At 39.6% G+C, this 18,677-nt stretch overlaps 1 protein-coding gene across 1 annotated transcript; it reads left to right on the top strand.

Moving 5' to 3' along the window:
- Window positions 1–39: 39 nt before the first annotated feature.
- Window positions 40–17,421, top strand: cenpi (centromere protein I). The gene is made up of 20 exons (XM_044362983.1): window positions 40–294; window positions 4,111–4,248; window positions 4,868–4,986; window positions 5,156–5,263; window positions 5,824–5,872; window positions 6,013–6,059; window positions 6,300–6,389; window positions 6,586–6,717; window positions 6,984–7,127; window positions 8,497–8,617; window positions 8,877–8,971; window positions 9,154–9,271; window positions 11,713–11,777; window positions 11,958–12,067; window positions 13,415–13,550; window positions 14,571–14,695; window positions 15,170–15,218; window positions 15,842–16,060; window positions 16,429–16,470; window positions 16,602–17,421. Exons 1-20 carry the CDS (start codon window positions 132–134, stop codon window positions 16,743–16,745), a joined length of 2,214 nt encoding a protein of 737 aa, XP_044218918.1. The 5' UTR covers window positions 40–131; the 3' UTR covers window positions 16,746–17,421.
- Window positions 17,422–18,677: the final 1,256 nt, after the last annotated feature.

The raw sequence follows: 18,677 nt of genomic DNA, 5'->3' as shown, positions 1-18,677 counted from the left end.
GAAGCAACCGGGCGGATGGACTACACTGCGCAAGCGCAGACCAAACGGTCGCGCGGACGATTTGAGTTTTGTTTGAATGGCTGAAGGCAGGGACAGGAAAGCAGGGTGTTTTAAGTTTTAGCAATGTAGACATGGCAACGAAGTTAAACCTGTCGGAGTCGCTGGATTCGGACTCATCGTCTACAAACGACCAATCTGTGTCCAACCGGAGCAGCAACAGAGTCGCAGAAAAAGAGAGAAGGAAGAATGAGGCGGAGGACCCGTTTGTCCTGGCCCTGAAGTACTTCTCTGACGGTAGGACTCACAAAAACTTACTCACGCTAACGTTAGCAGACGGTCCTAAATGTTAAGCGGTTAAAAAATAAAAAAATCAGACAAAGCCAGGAACAACTTTTTATCCGAAAGAAATGCCTAACGTTACTTTTTCTTGGAGCTGTATTTAACGTTAAGTTACGTTAGCTCTCATTGCTCGATAAACTGCTAGTAAACGCTTAACGTTAGTTAGCTGAGTAACGTTAGCTCACAAACACGGTGATGAGACGGTCTAAAACGGAGCTTTGTACCCGTGCATATATCTATCCACATATGCAGACAAATATTATTATTGTTGTTGTTGTTACTGAAAGCTCGATATCAGGATCAACCCGTGGTTTTGTGACGTCATCAGCTGCCACTGTATGTGCAGACGGGTGACAAATAAAAGAAAACACCGGTCCAGGCCTGAATGCTTGACCCCTACAGTGAGGGGATCTGTTATGCTGTGGGGGTCATTTTGCTTTGCTTAGAGGGAAGGGTTTCTGCAAATCAACAGAAAGTTCTGAATCATCATCTTTATGCTATGATGAAACATTTCTATCCTGATGGGAGTGGTCTCTTCCAGGATGACAATGCCCCCATCCAGAGGGCACAAGGGGTCACTGAATGGTTTGAAGTGAATCATATGCTATGGCCTTCACAGTCACCAAGATCTCAACCCAATTGAACACCTGTGGGAGATTTTGGACCAATGTGTTAGACAAAGCTCTCCACCACCATCATCAAAACACCAAATAAGTGAATATCTTTTGGAAGAATGATGTTCATCCCTCCAGTAGAGTTCAGAGACTTGTTGAATCAAAGCCAAGGTGCACTGAAGCTGTTCTGGCAGCATGTGGTGGCCCAACACCTTACTAAGACACTTTATGTTGTTTTTTAATTTAATTTTGTCATCCGTCTATATGTGTTGTTGGCCCATTCATATATGAGTGTGTGTGAGGTCGATGACTTTGCTTAGATTTTAGTTACATCTGAATGAGGTTTATTTTACTGTAGGACCTGTAACTTACCTATGAATCAGAAAATGTGCAACTATCAATTTAAAATCATGAGTGCTGTCATATTGTCTCAGGAGCTGCTCTCTCTGAATAATAATAATAATACACTTGATTAATACAACACATTTCAAGACACAGTTACACAGCGCTTTACACTATGGCTGCAACTAATGATTATTTTCATTATCGATTTAATCTATCAATTATTTTCTCGATTAATTGATTAGTTGTTTGGTCCATAAAATTTTGAAAATCCCATGTTGACGTCCTCAAATGTCTTGATTTATCCACAACCCAAAGATATTCAGATTACTGTAACAGAACATCAAAGAAACTAGAAAATATTCACATTTGAAAAGCTGGAATCAGAGAAATTTTCTTTTAAATCAATCAATTACCAAAATAGCTGGAGATTACTTTGACAGTTGGTAACTAATTGATTAATCGTCGCAGCTCTACTTTACATGGTGGAACTATGATGATAACCTTTCAGGACTGAAATGCAGCAAATGAAATCAGACAATTAAAAAATAAAACAAAAGTAAAATGGAAGAAAAACATCCCCAAATTATTTAAGATAAAAGATATTAACACATAAGATAGTGTAATAAAACACCACTCTAGCATTAATAAAGGGCTTTTAAAAAAATATAAGTTTTAAAAATTATTTTATAAGATATTTCCATCTCTTCAAGCCTCAGATGCTCACGCAGGGAGTTCCAGAGCTGAGGGACGAGGGCTGCAACCAACGATTTTTTATGTTATCAATTAATCTGTCAATTATTTTCTCGATGAATCGATTAGTTGGTTGGTTTATAGAATATCAGAAAATGGTGAATGTTGGTGAAAAGGGTAGGCACTTTCAAAAAATACTTGGCAGGTGATTGGATGAACCATCTCTCTATCACTGTCTTACCTGGCGAGGCAGCTGGATTCGAGATGCTGACTGGTCCGAACCACCGGACACAAGTAGATAAGTTGAAGCCTGACAAGATGGATTCTCACATGATCGCGTGATCTTGCAAATCCAGCTGCCTCGCAAGGTAATCATAGAAGACTAAAGAACCCAGAAAATATTCACACTTTAGAGGCTGGAACCAGAGAATTGAACATTTTTTCTCAAAAAATGACTCAAAATGATTATTCAGTTATCAGAATTGTTGCTGATTAATGTTCTGTCGATTGACTAATCAACTAAACGTTGCAGCTCTATAAGGGACCCTGCTTTACTGCATCCAACAGGCCTGTGAATTGTAGAAAGACCCCTGAAAGTGAAGGCTGATTAGACTCAGCTCCCAGCCAGTGGAGTCTAAATCCTTGCAGGGAACCAGCAGCAGAACAGAGGATATTAAACCAAGATTTAGGAGCAGTTAGAAGCAGCCTGCCTGAGGATCTGAGGCTCTCTGGATAGTAGGAGCACCAGCAATTCAGCATTATAGTTGGGAGCTCTCAAATGTCTCTCATTTCAGTGAAGAAATGTCTCTTCTAGTATTTGTTCAAAGCTGAGCAGCCTCGTTTTGTACCAGCTGAAGGCATGGGATAAATGTTTGGCTTAAATACACTGAATTACACTAATCGAACCGTGATGATATAAAAGCATGCGTAACCTTCCTAAGATCAGATTTTTGAGATGCCCCACAGTTGATGAAACACGACTTTTATAATTTGTTTGTCAAACAAAGGTCATAGTCAATATAACACCAAGGTTTCCAGCTGCAGGTTTGACATTTGTAGGCAGGGCAGCAAGATGTTTTTGTTAAATTTGGATGGATTTTGGAGGATCGAAAAAAAAAGATGATTTGATTTGTTTTCATTAAGCTGGAGAAAGTATAGGGACATCCAGCACTTTATTTCCGAGAGAGAAAAGATACTAAATTATAAAAGTTGCCCTCTACACTGGTTTTTAATGGTACATAAATTGTGTATCATTCACATAATAAGGGCACTGAATATTGTGATTATGTATACCATGTTGCAGTGGTAGCATGTATATAAAGAACAAGTGGGGGTTAATGTGTTAATGTGTTCACTTCAAATGTTGTGTATCTCAGGCTGTGGCGGAGGTGTGGGGGGGGGGTTGTGAGCTCAAGGAAAGTCTGCGTCAAGCTTGCTCAGACTCAGATTTGTTCTAGAGCGTCACATGAGCAGAGTCACACTGCCAAACTAAAATGCATGTTGTTACAATAAATGGTTAAAATCTTGATGTGAGTATCCTGACTGAAATGATCAATTGAGTCAAATGCTCAGCTGAAATCAGGCAGAATTAAAATCAAACAGTCTCCAGCAGCAGCTGTAAGGGAAAGATTGTTTGATGCTTTGATAAGCCCAGTTTCTGTTCTACGACATGAACAGAAACCAGACTGATATTCTGATTATTTACAAAAGCTATTTTATAAATAAAAGCTATTTATAATGGATAAAATAGTAGAACCAACACTGGCATAACATCTAAAAGGACCTGAAACTTTTAGTTAGTCAGTTAAATCATGCTTGTGATTATGTTGCTTGTATCTAAGAACTCTGCCTCTTTCACAGCAACACGTGCATAGCTGAGTCTTAAAATGCAAAGTTACTAATCACTAATGTTGGTCTCAGTTAATCCTGGTAACCAAAAGAGAGCCAGACTAAGTTGAACTTGATACAGGTCTTCTGCTCGTTTGCCGTCACTTGACCCAATATCACCATCACAGAAAAAACCCCTGAACTTGTTGATATTAGCGTTTTGTAGTATTTGTCAAGCTTTGTGAGTTATCAAACTTTTTCTTGCACACTCTGATGTGATGTCACCTCTCTCTAGTTGAAGCAGGTACTCCTTGGCAGGGCAATGATGATTTTGAGAGGAACCTGGTGCTGGTGGAGAAGGTGGCCTACAGCAGAGGACTGTCCCCAGAGGCCATCTCTATTATGTTGGAGTTTGCGATGAGCCTTCGCATGGGTAAGTCATCACAACAACTGGGCATTAAGTTTGGCATTTCCAGCGCTAGGGTTGGTCCCTGATGTGTACACCACTCCTATGACATCACAGTCTGAGCCGAGCAAGCGTGGACAGGTTGCCACTTTATCACAGGGCTAAAAGTAAAAGACAAATGTCAAACTTGTATTTGCATCTAAGTCAATTTAACACCAAAAAAATCACCCAACCTCCCAGTCTTTTTTTCTGTGGGTGGAAACCAGAGAACCTACAGGAAGCCACGCAAACATGAGAGAACAATCTCCACACAGAAAGTCCCCCGCTGGCCGATGGGCTCAAACCGCCTCTCACAGTTAGGTGCCAGTGTTAACCATAGAGCCACTCTGCCAGAAATGCAATACCATCTGGTCCTTATGTTTTAGTGTTTTATTTGCACAGTTTAATTGACAAGAATACTGGAGCCAAACATTGCTTATGTAGTAGATATGGTGTAATGTGTTAGCAGTATGATGTGAGCACATATTTTTCACACAGTTTAAACAAATGGAAACAAGAATTATCTTGCAGTGTTTGTTGATGTCTGTATTTTTTGCAGTCAGTCTTCCTTTAACTGATTTTGTTTCTGTGTTTTACTTCATTGTAGGGACGACTCCAGTTGTGCGTGTGCTCAAGTGTCTGATCCCTGCCACGGTGGTGCCACAAGAGGCCGTTGTTCGAGCAGTAGTTTGGCTGGGTATCGGCAAAATACCCATTACCACACAAGTAAGTGCAAATAATTGATTGCCTCTGGGCTCATGTAGATTAGATTGCCACTTGTGTAAACATGAGAAAGTTTGCTATGTGATTGATGTTCAGAATTAGAAATAGTTACCTATTGTATCATATTGTATATATTCCATCATGTGTATTTACATGTATGTATAATTTCCAGATTCTTTTCATAAAATGGGTGTTGACCATTTTTGACATGATTGACGCAAAGGACCAACTCAGAGCTGTCTATGGCTTCATCTTCAGCTTTGTGACAGAGGAAAATCTGGTATGTGTAATAACTGTTTATTAATATGGGGTGGTATCAAATCAAATGTCTACTTATTCATTAATTATTCATTGACACCATTAGATTACAATTCTGTTTGTATTTCTGAGCTATTTTTGAAAAGACATTCCCATTTGTCTATGGATACTTTGTCCTGCTAGAGACACAGACTTGACATCATAAATAACAGTTACTTTCTGCCTGAGTGGAAAGACAGATAATGTGGCTGAAGTGACAGCCTCATAACTAGGGAGCTGTTTCATGGAGCAGGAAGTGAATTATCTGGATAACTACAATGTGCTGCTAAATCCAGAAATCCCCTCAAATCTAAAACTGAAAATTGACTGATAGCAAAGTCATCCAGACAACTGCTTGTTGAAACAAGCTCTACTCCTTTGTCAGCAGTACTTACTTGTTTCAGTTATTGTTTGTTGGCATGTGAATTATGGTCTTCTTACCAGTGCAATGAAATGACATTGTAATAATGTAATGTGATATGTGACCCACTGAACAACTGTTGAGAAGTGAAGTCATTATTATGTTTTGTCACATTGTTTCAGTGTCCTTACATCTGCCATCTGTTGTACCTTTTGACCAGAAAGGAAAGTGGTGAGTCTAACATTATTACACCTGGGATATGATACACATTGTTGCTACTATTTCCAATATTTTCTTCATTATTTCCATTTTTAGTATTTGCTGCACTTTTCTGAACATTAATGACTGCTTCATTTGTTTCCTAATTGTAGTGCGAGTATTCAGAGTCAGAAAGCTACTGGATCTACAGTCTAAACTGGTAAGCATCCTGCCATTTATCAAGGCTATTAAATCATTTCTGTACTCAATAGGGAAATCTATTAACTGATAAATGGCAGGAGAGGTTTGTTTTCTACACTCTGTGCATAATTCCCATAAACAGTTACTCTTTCCATGCCATTTGTTATCATTGAATGCTGCATTGTTAGGAAACAACCATAAAAAAGGAAGATGTCAAAGATGTGTCATGCTGAGCATGTTGATATTCTTGTTTCTTCAGGGAAGGCAGCCATTCCTCCTGCATCTACTGTCACTTTACAGAGTTTTTTGCCCTGAACTTGTGACACTCTCCATTCCATCAAGAATGAGGGTTTGTACATCGAATGTATATACATATAAACATGCATATATATATATATATATATATATATATATATATATATATATATATATATATATATATATATATATATATATATATATATATATATATATATATATATAATAACATATGACCATCATTCCAAAAACAGAGAAGGAATTGTATGTTTTCTGTTGTCTCACAGAGTGGGTTTAGGAACCACAATTCTCCTTGGAAATCAGCGTTGATTGCTGTCCAGAAGAGAAATGGCTCCCAAGTTGCCTCCAGCATCAGTCCGGCCGTCGCAATTAAAGATAAGACCAACTCTAGGAAAAGGGTATGGAAGTCTGCCGCTTTACTTCTCAGTTTGCATCGTGCTACAGTTAATGCTGTGGCTTGCCACTCCAGCATTCACTTGTAGGCTCCGAAGGTTTTCTCCAGAGGTGGTAATGTTATCGTCGCTCTCGGCTAGTTTGTTGTGCTAATGTTGAAGTGTGATTGCAGACGGTGTCAGAAGGTAACGCCAAATACCAGCTCTGTACAGTATATATTTGTAATTCATCTGTTTTGACTTTATTTCCTTGTTTTACTGCTCTTTCTCAGAAACATTGGCAACTGGAAATGCCAGCAGTGAGTTCTGCAGTCAATAAAGAAGCTCAGACTGAGCCGTCCTCTAGCAGAAAGGTGGTCCCCCTGGTGCAGCTCCATTCCTTTGCTCAGCTGCTGGAAAATATGCACCGTGTAGAGGTAAATTCTCCTAGGACAAATTTCTGAATTTTACATCTGTGAGGTGCTGACACTGCGGCTGCCTCTTACCCTTTACTGTCTTCCTACCTCTGCCTTCACTCTGAGCCGTTAGTCCCAATTCATCTGGACTGGAAACGGATGGAATATCAAATAAACATTAAGCATGAAGATCATTAATCATTTATGCCGTTAGAATGCATAACCATTATCCATTTAAATTGTGATGTATCCTCACAGCCACAGGGTGGTGCTGTGTCACTGTTATATTGACTGTATATTGTATGAGGCTACTAACAACTTTGTCCTAGAGAAAACACAGCAGAGGTGGCCTGGGGCTGTAATTTGTTTATTAGATTAGAGCATAAACCAGTTTCACAAGTGCTCAGTTTGGCCTTTGTTTTAAAAACAGGCAACTGTTCGTTTTACAGATATCATTAGTGGTTTATCTAACATCTATAAGTAATGAAAGCAAAAGACCTGAGATGAGATGTCTGAGTAACGCTTTGGAAAAAGTCACAAAGCAAATTTGTATTTATTCATTTAAAGAGGCCTCTCCATAAATTTCTGTTTGCCCCTGCAGATTCAGTGACCCGATAAACTAATATAAGTCATTTTAAACAGCTTGGGGACTTTTATGCGTCATGCTACATAAATTCACCCCATTCACTGCCCACAAAGCCGACGTGAGCAATAAGGCCTCTGTATGGCGACAGCATCAACTGCGAGTACAGCCATGAAGCTCCACTTTGCGTTGTGTATAGAAAGACTGATGAGCACATTAATCGCCCTCATAAAACTATTCTCACACTGTTGCTGACAAAAGATCATTGATTATTTCTCTCATCACCAGCCCTCCTGTTGTCAAAGGCAGAGTGGCGCTTTCTCCGTTTAATGATACAGTTGCTCCATAATTATTGGAGAACCGAGCTGTGTCCATTCAGTCTGTCTTTCCCCTCATTCTAGATTATTTATTGTTCTGACAAAGTCTCCATATTGGGAGGCAGCTGTTCATACACAATGAGGGACTGTATAAACTAACTGGTGGGATGGAAGAAATGTCCCAGTGCTGGCTTTATGGGGATTACTGGATACTGAAGAATTAGCTCAGTAATGGAATGATGGCCCACTCAGCTCAGTGAAAAAAGACACAAGTATCAGTTGCTTGTTATTCTTTAGTAGGTAAACAGATTGATTTGAATCTGAGTTGGCAACTAATCACGCAGACCAGCTTTTTGATGTTTGAATTTGTGAGAATACTAACTCACTCACTGGCTCTCTGTTCTTTTTTTTTTGAATGTATGAATATTTGATTGCATTATTTGTTATTTGTCATGTTATTGCATGTGTTTCTTCATTTTACCTCCACCAGCTGCCCGCTCAGATGGGCTCGCTGCTGGGCTCCAGTCTGGCACTGCAGTACCTGGATTGTGTACAGGATGAGTCTGCCCTCCTACGCCTCAACTTCTGGCTAGGCTACGCTCTTCATGAAGGTAAGGCAGACGGGGGGAAGCAACTGCTGAACTGCTGTGACATTTTCTTATGAGGAAGATATATTAAAAGCAAAACTGACCTTGAGTTGAACCCCCGACATGTTACCTAGTTGGTACATCAAAGGGATTCTCAAGGGTTTAAAAGAGACTGGAGGGGATCTCACTTTGTGAAGATGCAGTGAATCTGAAGTCTTGTCCTGTCCTCTTTTCTTGTTGACATTTTCACTCACTAAATACCCTGTTTGCTGTTTTTGTTAAGAATTTTTGTTCTGTAGCGATGGAGGAGCCTCCCAGAATTCAGAAGAGGCTCTGCAGTTTTTGGATAAGTTGATATCCGCTCACCACTTCCTCCAGGTGAGCCTCGCTCCTCTTGGCCCTGATAGCTACGTCTCTACCTCACACTTGTTGTTCACTGTTTTCCTGTATTCATCATCTTGCACCCACACACTCAGGCGACAGCTGCTGTGTCCTAATGAGTAAAAGCCACAGTCAAACATTGATTTCACATTCTTAATGTGTCACATTTTCTGCTCCAGGAGGGGTTTTCCAGTTCAGAAGCTTTTCTCTACAAGTTTCTCAATGTTTGGGACGGATCCCTCCTCTGCCCACAGATCCTTGGCCTGCTGAGCAACATTCCCGTTGTTCCCAGTTCCCGTGAGTTTTGCTTTCAAGTCAACCACTTTCATGGGCTGTCTTTCTCTCCCCAGTCAGAGTATACATACATACATACATACATACATACATGCAGTGGGGTCCAAAAGTCTGAGACCACATTGAAAATCTCTAATGTTTTTACATAAACCCCAAAATAATCAGAAAGTTTGAGGATTCAGAAACATTTAAAAACACAAGAAGTTATAACATGTAGTATTTAAGATTCTGCACTATTTCTAGGTGAGCAATCAAATTTAAGCAAATTTGTGGCTTTGACCAACTTAACTCCTTTGTACAAAAGGTCAGATTTCCTTGAGTTGTATCCCTTCCATTGAAGAATGCCAGCTAGTTGGAAAAAAAAATAGCCGGTGAGGGGGGTCCGGGAGGATGCCGCCGCCGCCGCCCCCCAGAAAAATTTTGTCTGTAAAAGCCTTAATTTGGTGGCCTCTTGCACATTCTAATGCCACTATTCCATCATATTCACTGATTTTAATTATTGCATATTTTAATGAGTTTGCCTACCCAGTTGTAAACATTCAGTGAATTATTGTTAATTAAGGAGAATTAGGCTTCTTGTGTGTTTTTGCCCACACAGTCTGTAAATAGCTATTAATATTTAAAACCACCCCAATCCCTGACTGATCAGAACTTTGTAACTAAGAATCATTAGACCTTATTTTTTATTTTTTATTTATTTATTGACACCTACACTGTAAGGTTTATCAAGCCATGCCACAATGATGGTTAATGTATTGTTTTAGTAGAAACATAAATGCACTCTTATTCAACGAAAATAAACAAGGTTATTTTAAGGGGGAACATGTTTTTAATCCCATGTCTTATTTAGTCTATATATTGGTTTTAAATTAAATTATTTATAAAATAAACCTATGCCAAAAATAAATCTAAAATAACAAAACGTGAATTACTTTACTCAAATCAAGTGAATCTACTGAATCAACTCAAATTCTAGTCATCTTCGTCTTCATTTTCATCTTCACTATCATCCTGAGTCTGAGGCCGAGGCATAGCCTACATTTTCCTCAAATGACACAGGCCTGTTACTTTGACAACAGTGCTTGTTTTAATGTGTGTTTGCAATGTGTCTTAGAGATGGCTCAACATGCAGCCAGAGCTCACCTGTTGTAAATATGGCTGTGCCTCAAGTTTATTCTAAGCGAAGAGGGTCTTTCTCAGTGTCAAATCATGGTTAGACTAAAGGTTTTTAGGGGGCATTGCATGGAACTCTAAAATGCTTTGCAGAAACTGGATCAGTTGTATCCAGAGCACGATCAGGCAGACAAAAAAAATGACCACACCATCAGAGGATCAATACATCAAGCTTAGTTCCCTGAGAGATAGAAAAGCAACTTCATCACAGAAATAGAATTTGCTAAATAAAGAACGCAAGACTCCAATCAGCCAAAGTACTGTCAAAAGAAAGCTGTGTTGTAGTGGTCTCAGAGGACAAGTAGCAGTTTCTAAACCACTTCTCAGGAACAGAAACAAGGCCAGACGCTTGGGGTGGGCAAAGAAGTACCAGCATTTCACAGTGGATGACTGGAGAAAATGGCAGTAACAGAAGGGTGTTATATAAGGAGACGAACAGGAGAGAAAATGATACAGCAGTGTATCAAGCTCACAGTGAAACATGGTGGTGGGAATATTCAAGCCTGAGGGTGTTTTGCCGACTCTTGAGTTGGACACCTGCACCGAACTGACTCCACCCTGACCGAGGAGAAGTACTACTCCGTTCTTCACAGACATGTTATACCCTCTGGTTTGCATCTTTGTGGAGAAAGACTCAAACTGCAGCAGGAAAATGACCCCAAGTACACCTCAAAGCTTTGCAAGAACTACTCGAAGACCAAGGAGTCCTGACTGTCATGGAGTTTCCTCCACAGTCACCTGACCTTAAACGCCATCGAACATTTATGGGGACACTTGAAAACTGAGAAAGTGGATCATTCTGTGACATCACAAGAGACTCTTTGGAACATTGTCAAATCCTGCTGGGATAACAGGCGTCATCAGGTTTCGCACAAACTTGTGGAGTCCATGTCAGCCCGAGTGCATGCTGTCATTAGAGCAAAAGGGGGACAAACCAAATACTAGGAAATTCTGAACTTCATGGACATTTTTCAAAGATTCAACATTTCATGCCATTTGTTAGGCTGATATTATCAATTGTAATGAAAGAATTAGTATTACATTTGAAACAAATGCAAAATAGAAGCATCTTGACTAGTGGTCTCGGACTTTTGGACCCCACTGTAGATGCTTTCCTTCCTAACCTTCCTCTCCCCTTAAATAAAAAGGCAGCCATGTTCCTGTGTTAGCAAGTCTTGCCATATTGTGCCATGTCCTTGTGACTGTTTGTATTGTGGTGCATTGAATTAAGTACCTGGTTCAACTGTAATCTTCTGTCTCCCCCCCTTCAGAAATCGGACGGCTTCTGTTCGAGCCCCTCATGCAGCTCTTCTTCATATCCTCGCCCTATTTCAAGGTAGGATTTCTCTCTGACACATAGGTAAAACCAGCTCAGTACCGCTCTTGCTACAGTATTTGGATCAGAGAGCCACCTGAAAGTAAATTAATAGTGTTTGTCTCGTATTTATAAAGCACTGTAGTCTGATGTGTTCAAACTATGCTCAGCCCCTCTCTGCTTGTGTTTGTGTGTCACTAGTGCGGATTAATGGAGTGCCTAAACAATATGCTGTTGAAGTGGCTAACCTGGCACTCAGTGTACGCTCTGGAGGACGATTTGGACATCAGCCTCAACAGCCACACTTCCATGTGAGTCTCACTTGTGCTTCCTGCTTCCTGCCACTTGTTCATGTCTTGAGCATAAACAAGCAGTAGGACTGAAACATTTTGTGAAATGACTTGAGAGCATAGAAAAGTCCTTCTTACACCTAATCACTTCCTACAGAAGTAATAAAAGTTTTACGGTCTTGCCTCAGATTTTATTTACTGCGGCTTAGAGGTATGAAAACAACTAATTCTCTGGAAATAATATAGACATCACAGGTGTCCCAGATGACTTACCTATTTTTCTAAAGATGAGGCTCAGTAAGTTATTTTTAAGTCAAGCCTATTAGTGCAACATTTTTGGACTTAAAAGAAAAATCGTTCATCTTTTGGGTTGAATCTTGACTGAAATCACAGTTTGGTCTGTACTGCAGCTTTTTACCTTTTTAATTTGAGCATTTAGCATTGAGATTATCTATCATCAACAGAATCAACTAATGCAGAAGTGTGTATTGTAGGGCTGGGCAATATATTGATATTATACCATGATATGAGACTAGACATCATCTTAGATTTTGGATATTGTGATATGGCATAAGTGTTGTTTTAAAGGCTGCATTACAATTAAGTGATGTAATTTTATGAATTTACCAGACTGTTCTAGCTGTTCAGTTATTTGCCTTTTACCCACATAGTCCACATTACTGATGGTTATTTGTCAAAAATCTGATTGTGTAAACATTTTGTAAAAGCACCAATAGTCATCCCTGCAATATTGTCACAATATTGAGGTATTTAGTCATAAATATTGTGATATTTGATTTTGTCTGTGTTCCCCAGCCCTACTGTATTGATGTGTCACCTCCTTTGGTTTTGAGACCTCGAATGTGTCCAATCATTAAATAAAAGTTGTCTGGAGATCAAAACTACTCTAATGCCCAGTTAAATGATTTTCTAGCTTCCAATATTTTGACTGGAGTGTCATTTATGTTTAAATAGCAGGTTTCACAAGTATCGAGTCCTCACATTTATAATCCTGCTATAAACGATCCGATAAGTGGTGAGATCCATTTTTATTCACTGCCATTTCCAAACTCACCTCTGGTATTTATGGAGAGAGCTACTCAGAGATCAGATGTAGAAATAATTGATTGTTAGTTGTGTTTGCGTTCACCTTTCCTAACATTAGTCTTGGTTCTGTGTTTGTTTTTGTATTGTAATGAACTGCCACTCTGGCTGATTTGGGTGTTTTTCATCTGTGGTGTCAGAGACCTGAGTCACTAAAAGAGAAATTGTCCATGGCTGAATCAGCTGACTGGTGGTTCATTTAAGTGCTAATATTCTTGTTGGTGTGTGTGTGTGTCTGACTCTCTGTTCTGCTGTCTGTCCCAGAAACATGACTCTGTCAGGGTTCAAGGATTCTGTGATGGAGCTGGTGCACTTTGTGGGTCGTCTGGCCACCATAGGCCTTCAGCTCGAAGGCTGTCACTCCCTCCTACTCAACTTCATCCTTGACTTCTATGAGACGGTAAATGAGCTATTGCTGGAGAGTCAATCTGCTTTGTGACTCTCACAGGCCAGAAGCAGTCTGTGCTTCAGTGTAATATAACGGATCTACTCACAAATGTGTTTTGCCTGTTGTCACTTCTCTTGGATGTTTGACCTTCAGTGTGCTTGAATGATGGATGTGCAGAGCTCGGAGGCTGTTTTCAAATTAATCTGCTGAGGTTTCACTGTTCTCACCTTAAATCTGAATTTAAGGCGTGTACCTACAAGCATAATTTTGTGACATCACAACTAATTTGGAAGCCACTCATGGTCCAGTGTGCAGGTTACTCAAGTTTGATATGGAAATTTGAAGCCTCCAGTGCACATACAGAGAATGGACCTTATAGTTAAATAGTACACAAGTAAATCTTGTGTTCAACAGTTAAACTAAATGAAAAATATCTGCCTTTTCATAGATTCTTAAGAATTTGTAAAAAGTTAATCTAACTTTTTTGTAGAAAAACCACATCAGACAGAAATGATTATATCAAGCAGAGTCTTAAGAGATGCCTGTAGTGAATCTTTAACCATGAAACGTTTACTGGCCAAGACGGCACCACCACATAGAATAAAATATGAAGAGAATAATCAAGGATCGTGTAACAGATAAGATCCAAATGATAATGTAAGATGGATAAAATAACAGCAATAGGTATACCATAAGTAATGTAAAAAATGATATGCAATAGATTAATAACCCTTAAAAATAACTACATAAAGTGGAAAAATCCAACTGATTATCACAACAGTATGCACATTAGGCACAGAAAGAAAATGTGTTTTTGAAGCATAATCAGTTGTCCCTTGCCTTATCTGGAACAACAAAACTGCATGAATGCAATGGTGGGATGCCAAGAATAGATTTATAGATCAATGTGTAGTAGCGTCTAACAAAGCAGCCATAATGAAAGCTTCAGCAGTGACATATACTGTATGTAGAAAAGTCTTTTCACGCTTTACTCTCTGTGGGGGGGGGGGGAATATTTCTCTCCTCCATCAGGTGTGTGACATGTTTCTCAAGTATGGGCTCCCGCTCATAGTGATGCCCCCACCTGGAGTGTTTTACCCAGCCCTGTTTGCCACTGACCCCGTCAGCGTGGACAGACTGGCTTACATCATGTACAGGTAAGGACTCTTCATCTCTGTGCTGCAGCCGGCCGTGAGCCTGCCTATCTCAACGCATACGCTAGCAAATACACTTAATGTAGAATGTCACATACTTATGTATATTTGATGAGGGAACAGAACTGGAATCAAATGGCTTCATTGCACTTACATGTTAATATATGATTTATGATAATGAGAGGCTAAGAGGCAATATACTTAAGCCCTCCTCTCCTTTTTATGCTGTATTCGAGCTTCATTTATAACTCCGGGCTTTAATAGCACAAATCCTTTCAGTGTCGGCTAATTGACTACACCCCGGGGTTCTGAAATAATTTTACCAAAGCTAAGCGTAAAAATGCCCTGGCAAAAGGAAAATTGGAATGTAATTGCATGATTTTTTCCTTTTTTGACAGACCACAGAGGACGAGTTGTTTTCCAAGTAATTTCTGATCACAGATGTCACTGGTCTTTCAATCTTTCTTTCTCTGTCAGGTACAAGGTGAACTTGACATCAGCCAAGAGTCAAGAAAAACTCACAGAGGTAAAAACACACTTCTTTTTTCTCTTTTCTCTTGGTATCCACAAGTGCAGCAATATATATATATATATATATATATATATATATATATATTAGCAGCTGGTTTTATTTATGTACATTATTATTATGAATGACAGTGTAGCAAGGTCCCTATGAACAATAGTGGGCAGTAATCGAAAATGTATTATGTATGTGTTGATTTAACAGTAATCTTGATATATGATATGTATTTCCTGTCGTCATTGCTTTTACGTTTTAGGTAGGTAGATTTTGTACATTTTACATCTTATTTCAGCTCTTTAGGAAACCTCAAGTATCTACGTACAGCTGATAACCTTTAAACCCTCTCAGATGAGCAGTTAAAAGTGTTGTCGATTTTAATACATCTGCCACTGCGAGCTGTGAATTTACAAGAACATGTCAGGCAGCCGCTATGCTCCCCTGAAAATGTCACTGGCGCTGTTTATTAAGAAAAATGGACTTGGTAGGTGGCATGCAAATTAATCAGCCCAACAAACATCAGCGAAATTCTGAAGATGTGGAGAGTTTAGCTGAACTCTTTCTCGTTTCTTTCTTTCTTTCTTTCTTTCTTTCTTTATCTTTTTCCCTTCTATTCTGTTTTCCAGCAGGCCTTTCACATCAGCCGCCAGACTTTCCGTGAATTCAACAACTACGCTGTCGTCATGGTCAACTGCTTGTGGAACTCCAAAATGATTCATCCAGGCACGGGCGTACAGCTGGGAGAGGAGCTGCTGCTCAAGAGCAACGTACCGCAATACTGGACGAGCTTCGACCTCATCCACCATCCGGCCTTCATGAACTACGCTGTCGACTTTCACCGAAGGGTGAGTGTGTGCCGTTTACGATGTAGTGATTTGTTTCACCAGGATATCATTGTCGTATGTTAAACAAAACCTCTTCTGAGGCTTATGTATGTTTTCAATCTGGTATGTAGCCAGTCGGTACCGTTTGGTTAATAGACTCAGAGGCAAGACAAGGAGACAAATGTGGTATTAATGTGTCTTTCATACAAGATGCATTAATACAGAAGGACATTTTATTATTAATAGGTGCTGCATGAGCCGTGGTTTTCATCATAGTTAATAATACAAGTACCTTTTTTTGGTTCTGTCCAACTGCAACATCCAGCAGTGATCTTCAGAGATTTAACAGAGCGGGCTGACAATGAATATTAATGTTCTCTCTTTATCAGTGTTGGCCGGGGAGAAAGGACATGGACCTCAATTCCATAAAGGTACGAGGGATCTCCTTTTCATTTCTGCATTCATTATAGACTTCACATATAGTTTGAGGTGTGTCACTCATTGATCTCCCTTTGATCATGGAAATCTTCAGATGTCTTAGATGTAACTCTGTGTGTTTCAGCATTCCAAGCCATGGGGCTGGTACCTGGAGTATCTGTTCACTCAGGGCTACGATGGCCTTAAACAGTTTGTTCAGAGCAACATCAGCCGGCAGCTGACAGCAGGTGACGGTCAGGGCGACAACCTGTCCACACACCAGAGGTAGATGCTCATCTCAGCGGGGAGAGGAAAAAAAACAACCGCCTGCATCAAACCATTTTTTTAAAAGACTTGTAAATATTTCATCTCTTCTTACCTTCATCTTCAAGCGAGCTACTTGCCAGCGATCTGAGTATCTTTTTATGTATATAGATTTATTTGTGTTTGTGTATTTTATAGTATTGTCCATTCAGACCATAATACCCTGGCGGCTACTTGCCGGAAGCAGTGCTGGTAGCAGGATCCAGGTCAATGAATACATGTTTAACAAGGGAAGATGACATGTTTGTTGCAAAAAAAAGTGACAAAAACTGAAAAGAAAGCGTCTGAACTCACTGATCTACGAGGTCAGAGAGAGGTGCTCAGAAATCTTTGAATTACACACAGAAATAAAGCGTTTTACCACTCATAAACTACATATTTAACAGAATAGTAACAGATGTGTAAATTGTTCTCTCTGTGTTTTTTTTTCTCTTTTTTTGCAACACAAAACACAACCTTGTTTTGTTCAATATCTACTCACTAACATGGAGCCAGCTACTACACTGTAAATGCGTTTTTTTTAGCTCATATATGTTTTTGTTGTAATATTCTTGTACAGCTTCTCTCCCAGGACTCTTGCACATATGAGTGTAGGACTTTCACTTTGGAAGCAAATAAAAATCAAATTGTTGTGTCTTACAGCACTATATCGAAGTACCTGACAGTTTACAGGACACACATTAAAGTGTCTGCAGCTTTCGGCGTAATGTCAACCTGAATTTTGTCTCCATCACTTGGCATCAATCTGTTCTATGGATAAGTGTCCATATGTATTGCAGTCAGTGGACCTACCATCTGGAAAACAGCATTTTGCTTTAATTGAAGGACCCATCTGGATGGTTAACAGGCCCCTGGCTCCTCGGATACTCTTGAAAATGTTGGATGAAATCACAGCATGCCAGACATTCAGAGATCAGCTTCCTCCAAGATGTTACTATCAAGACCCAGAACATGACACATGACTTGAATTGTGGTCGTGTTTTTATATTGTCCAGATTTCTTCATTTCTTTGTAAATAAGAAGCAACACGGATGACATAAATTGATGTTTCCCAAAGTGATATTCAGGGACTCCACGTACCCAGAATCTTAGCTCTACAACAAATGATTATTTTCATCATTGATTAATATATCTACTATTTTTTGTCAAAAAATTGTGAGAAATGGCCACTGCAAGTTTCCACAGCCCAAGGTCACGTCTTCAAATATTTTTTGTCCAACCAACAGTCCAAAACCCAAAGATATTCAATTTAAAATGATACGAAACACAGAAAATGTTTTCAAATGTGAAAAAGATTTAAAGCTTTTGTTGATCAACTAATCTATTACTTGACTAATTGTTCCGGCTCGACACTATTTGTAACCCTGAGAGAAGGTATGTCTGTGTTTCAGGTCAAGTATTTCCAGTATTACCTTGGTTTATAGCTTACATAACTTTCATATGACTTATTAATGCTTCATATTTTGGGATGTGTTCGTAAGGATGGGGAGCACTCAGAACTTTGGCTAGAAGGGGAAACATTTGAACATCACAGCTTTATTTTTTACATGTTACAGGCTTTATTAAGTTCTCAACCCACTGTCAAAAATGAAGAAGAGTAGCAGAGAAGATGTGCTCTCTGAACCTTGAGTCAAATTTCATCCTGACAGTTTGGACCCCCTGAACAGTGACTTCAAGCCTCCCCTCCTGCAGCTTTCATGACGCGCCCGATCTGTGGAAGTTTTTCTCTCATTTTATTCCAACTCTGGCTCTCTGGGATGCTAATATTCTTCTGTACAGATAGTTAAATCCAACAGATGAAACCGTCGTGCGTGTGATGTGTCGCGCCGATGTGAATGAGCGGAGCCACCTTAAAGCAAAACCCTCTGATGTCAGCGTCAGAGAGACAGACCGCGCC

This window comes from Thunnus albacares, chromosome 10 (assembly GCF_914725855.1).
Source record: "Thunnus albacares chromosome 10, fThuAlb1.1, whole genome shotgun sequence".
NCBI classification, from domain to species: Eukaryota; Metazoa; Chordata; class Actinopteri; order Scombriformes; family Scombridae; genus Thunnus; species Thunnus albacares.
Note: the sequence above shows the minus strand (reverse complement) of the source record. Positions and strands in the feature narration are given on the sequence as shown.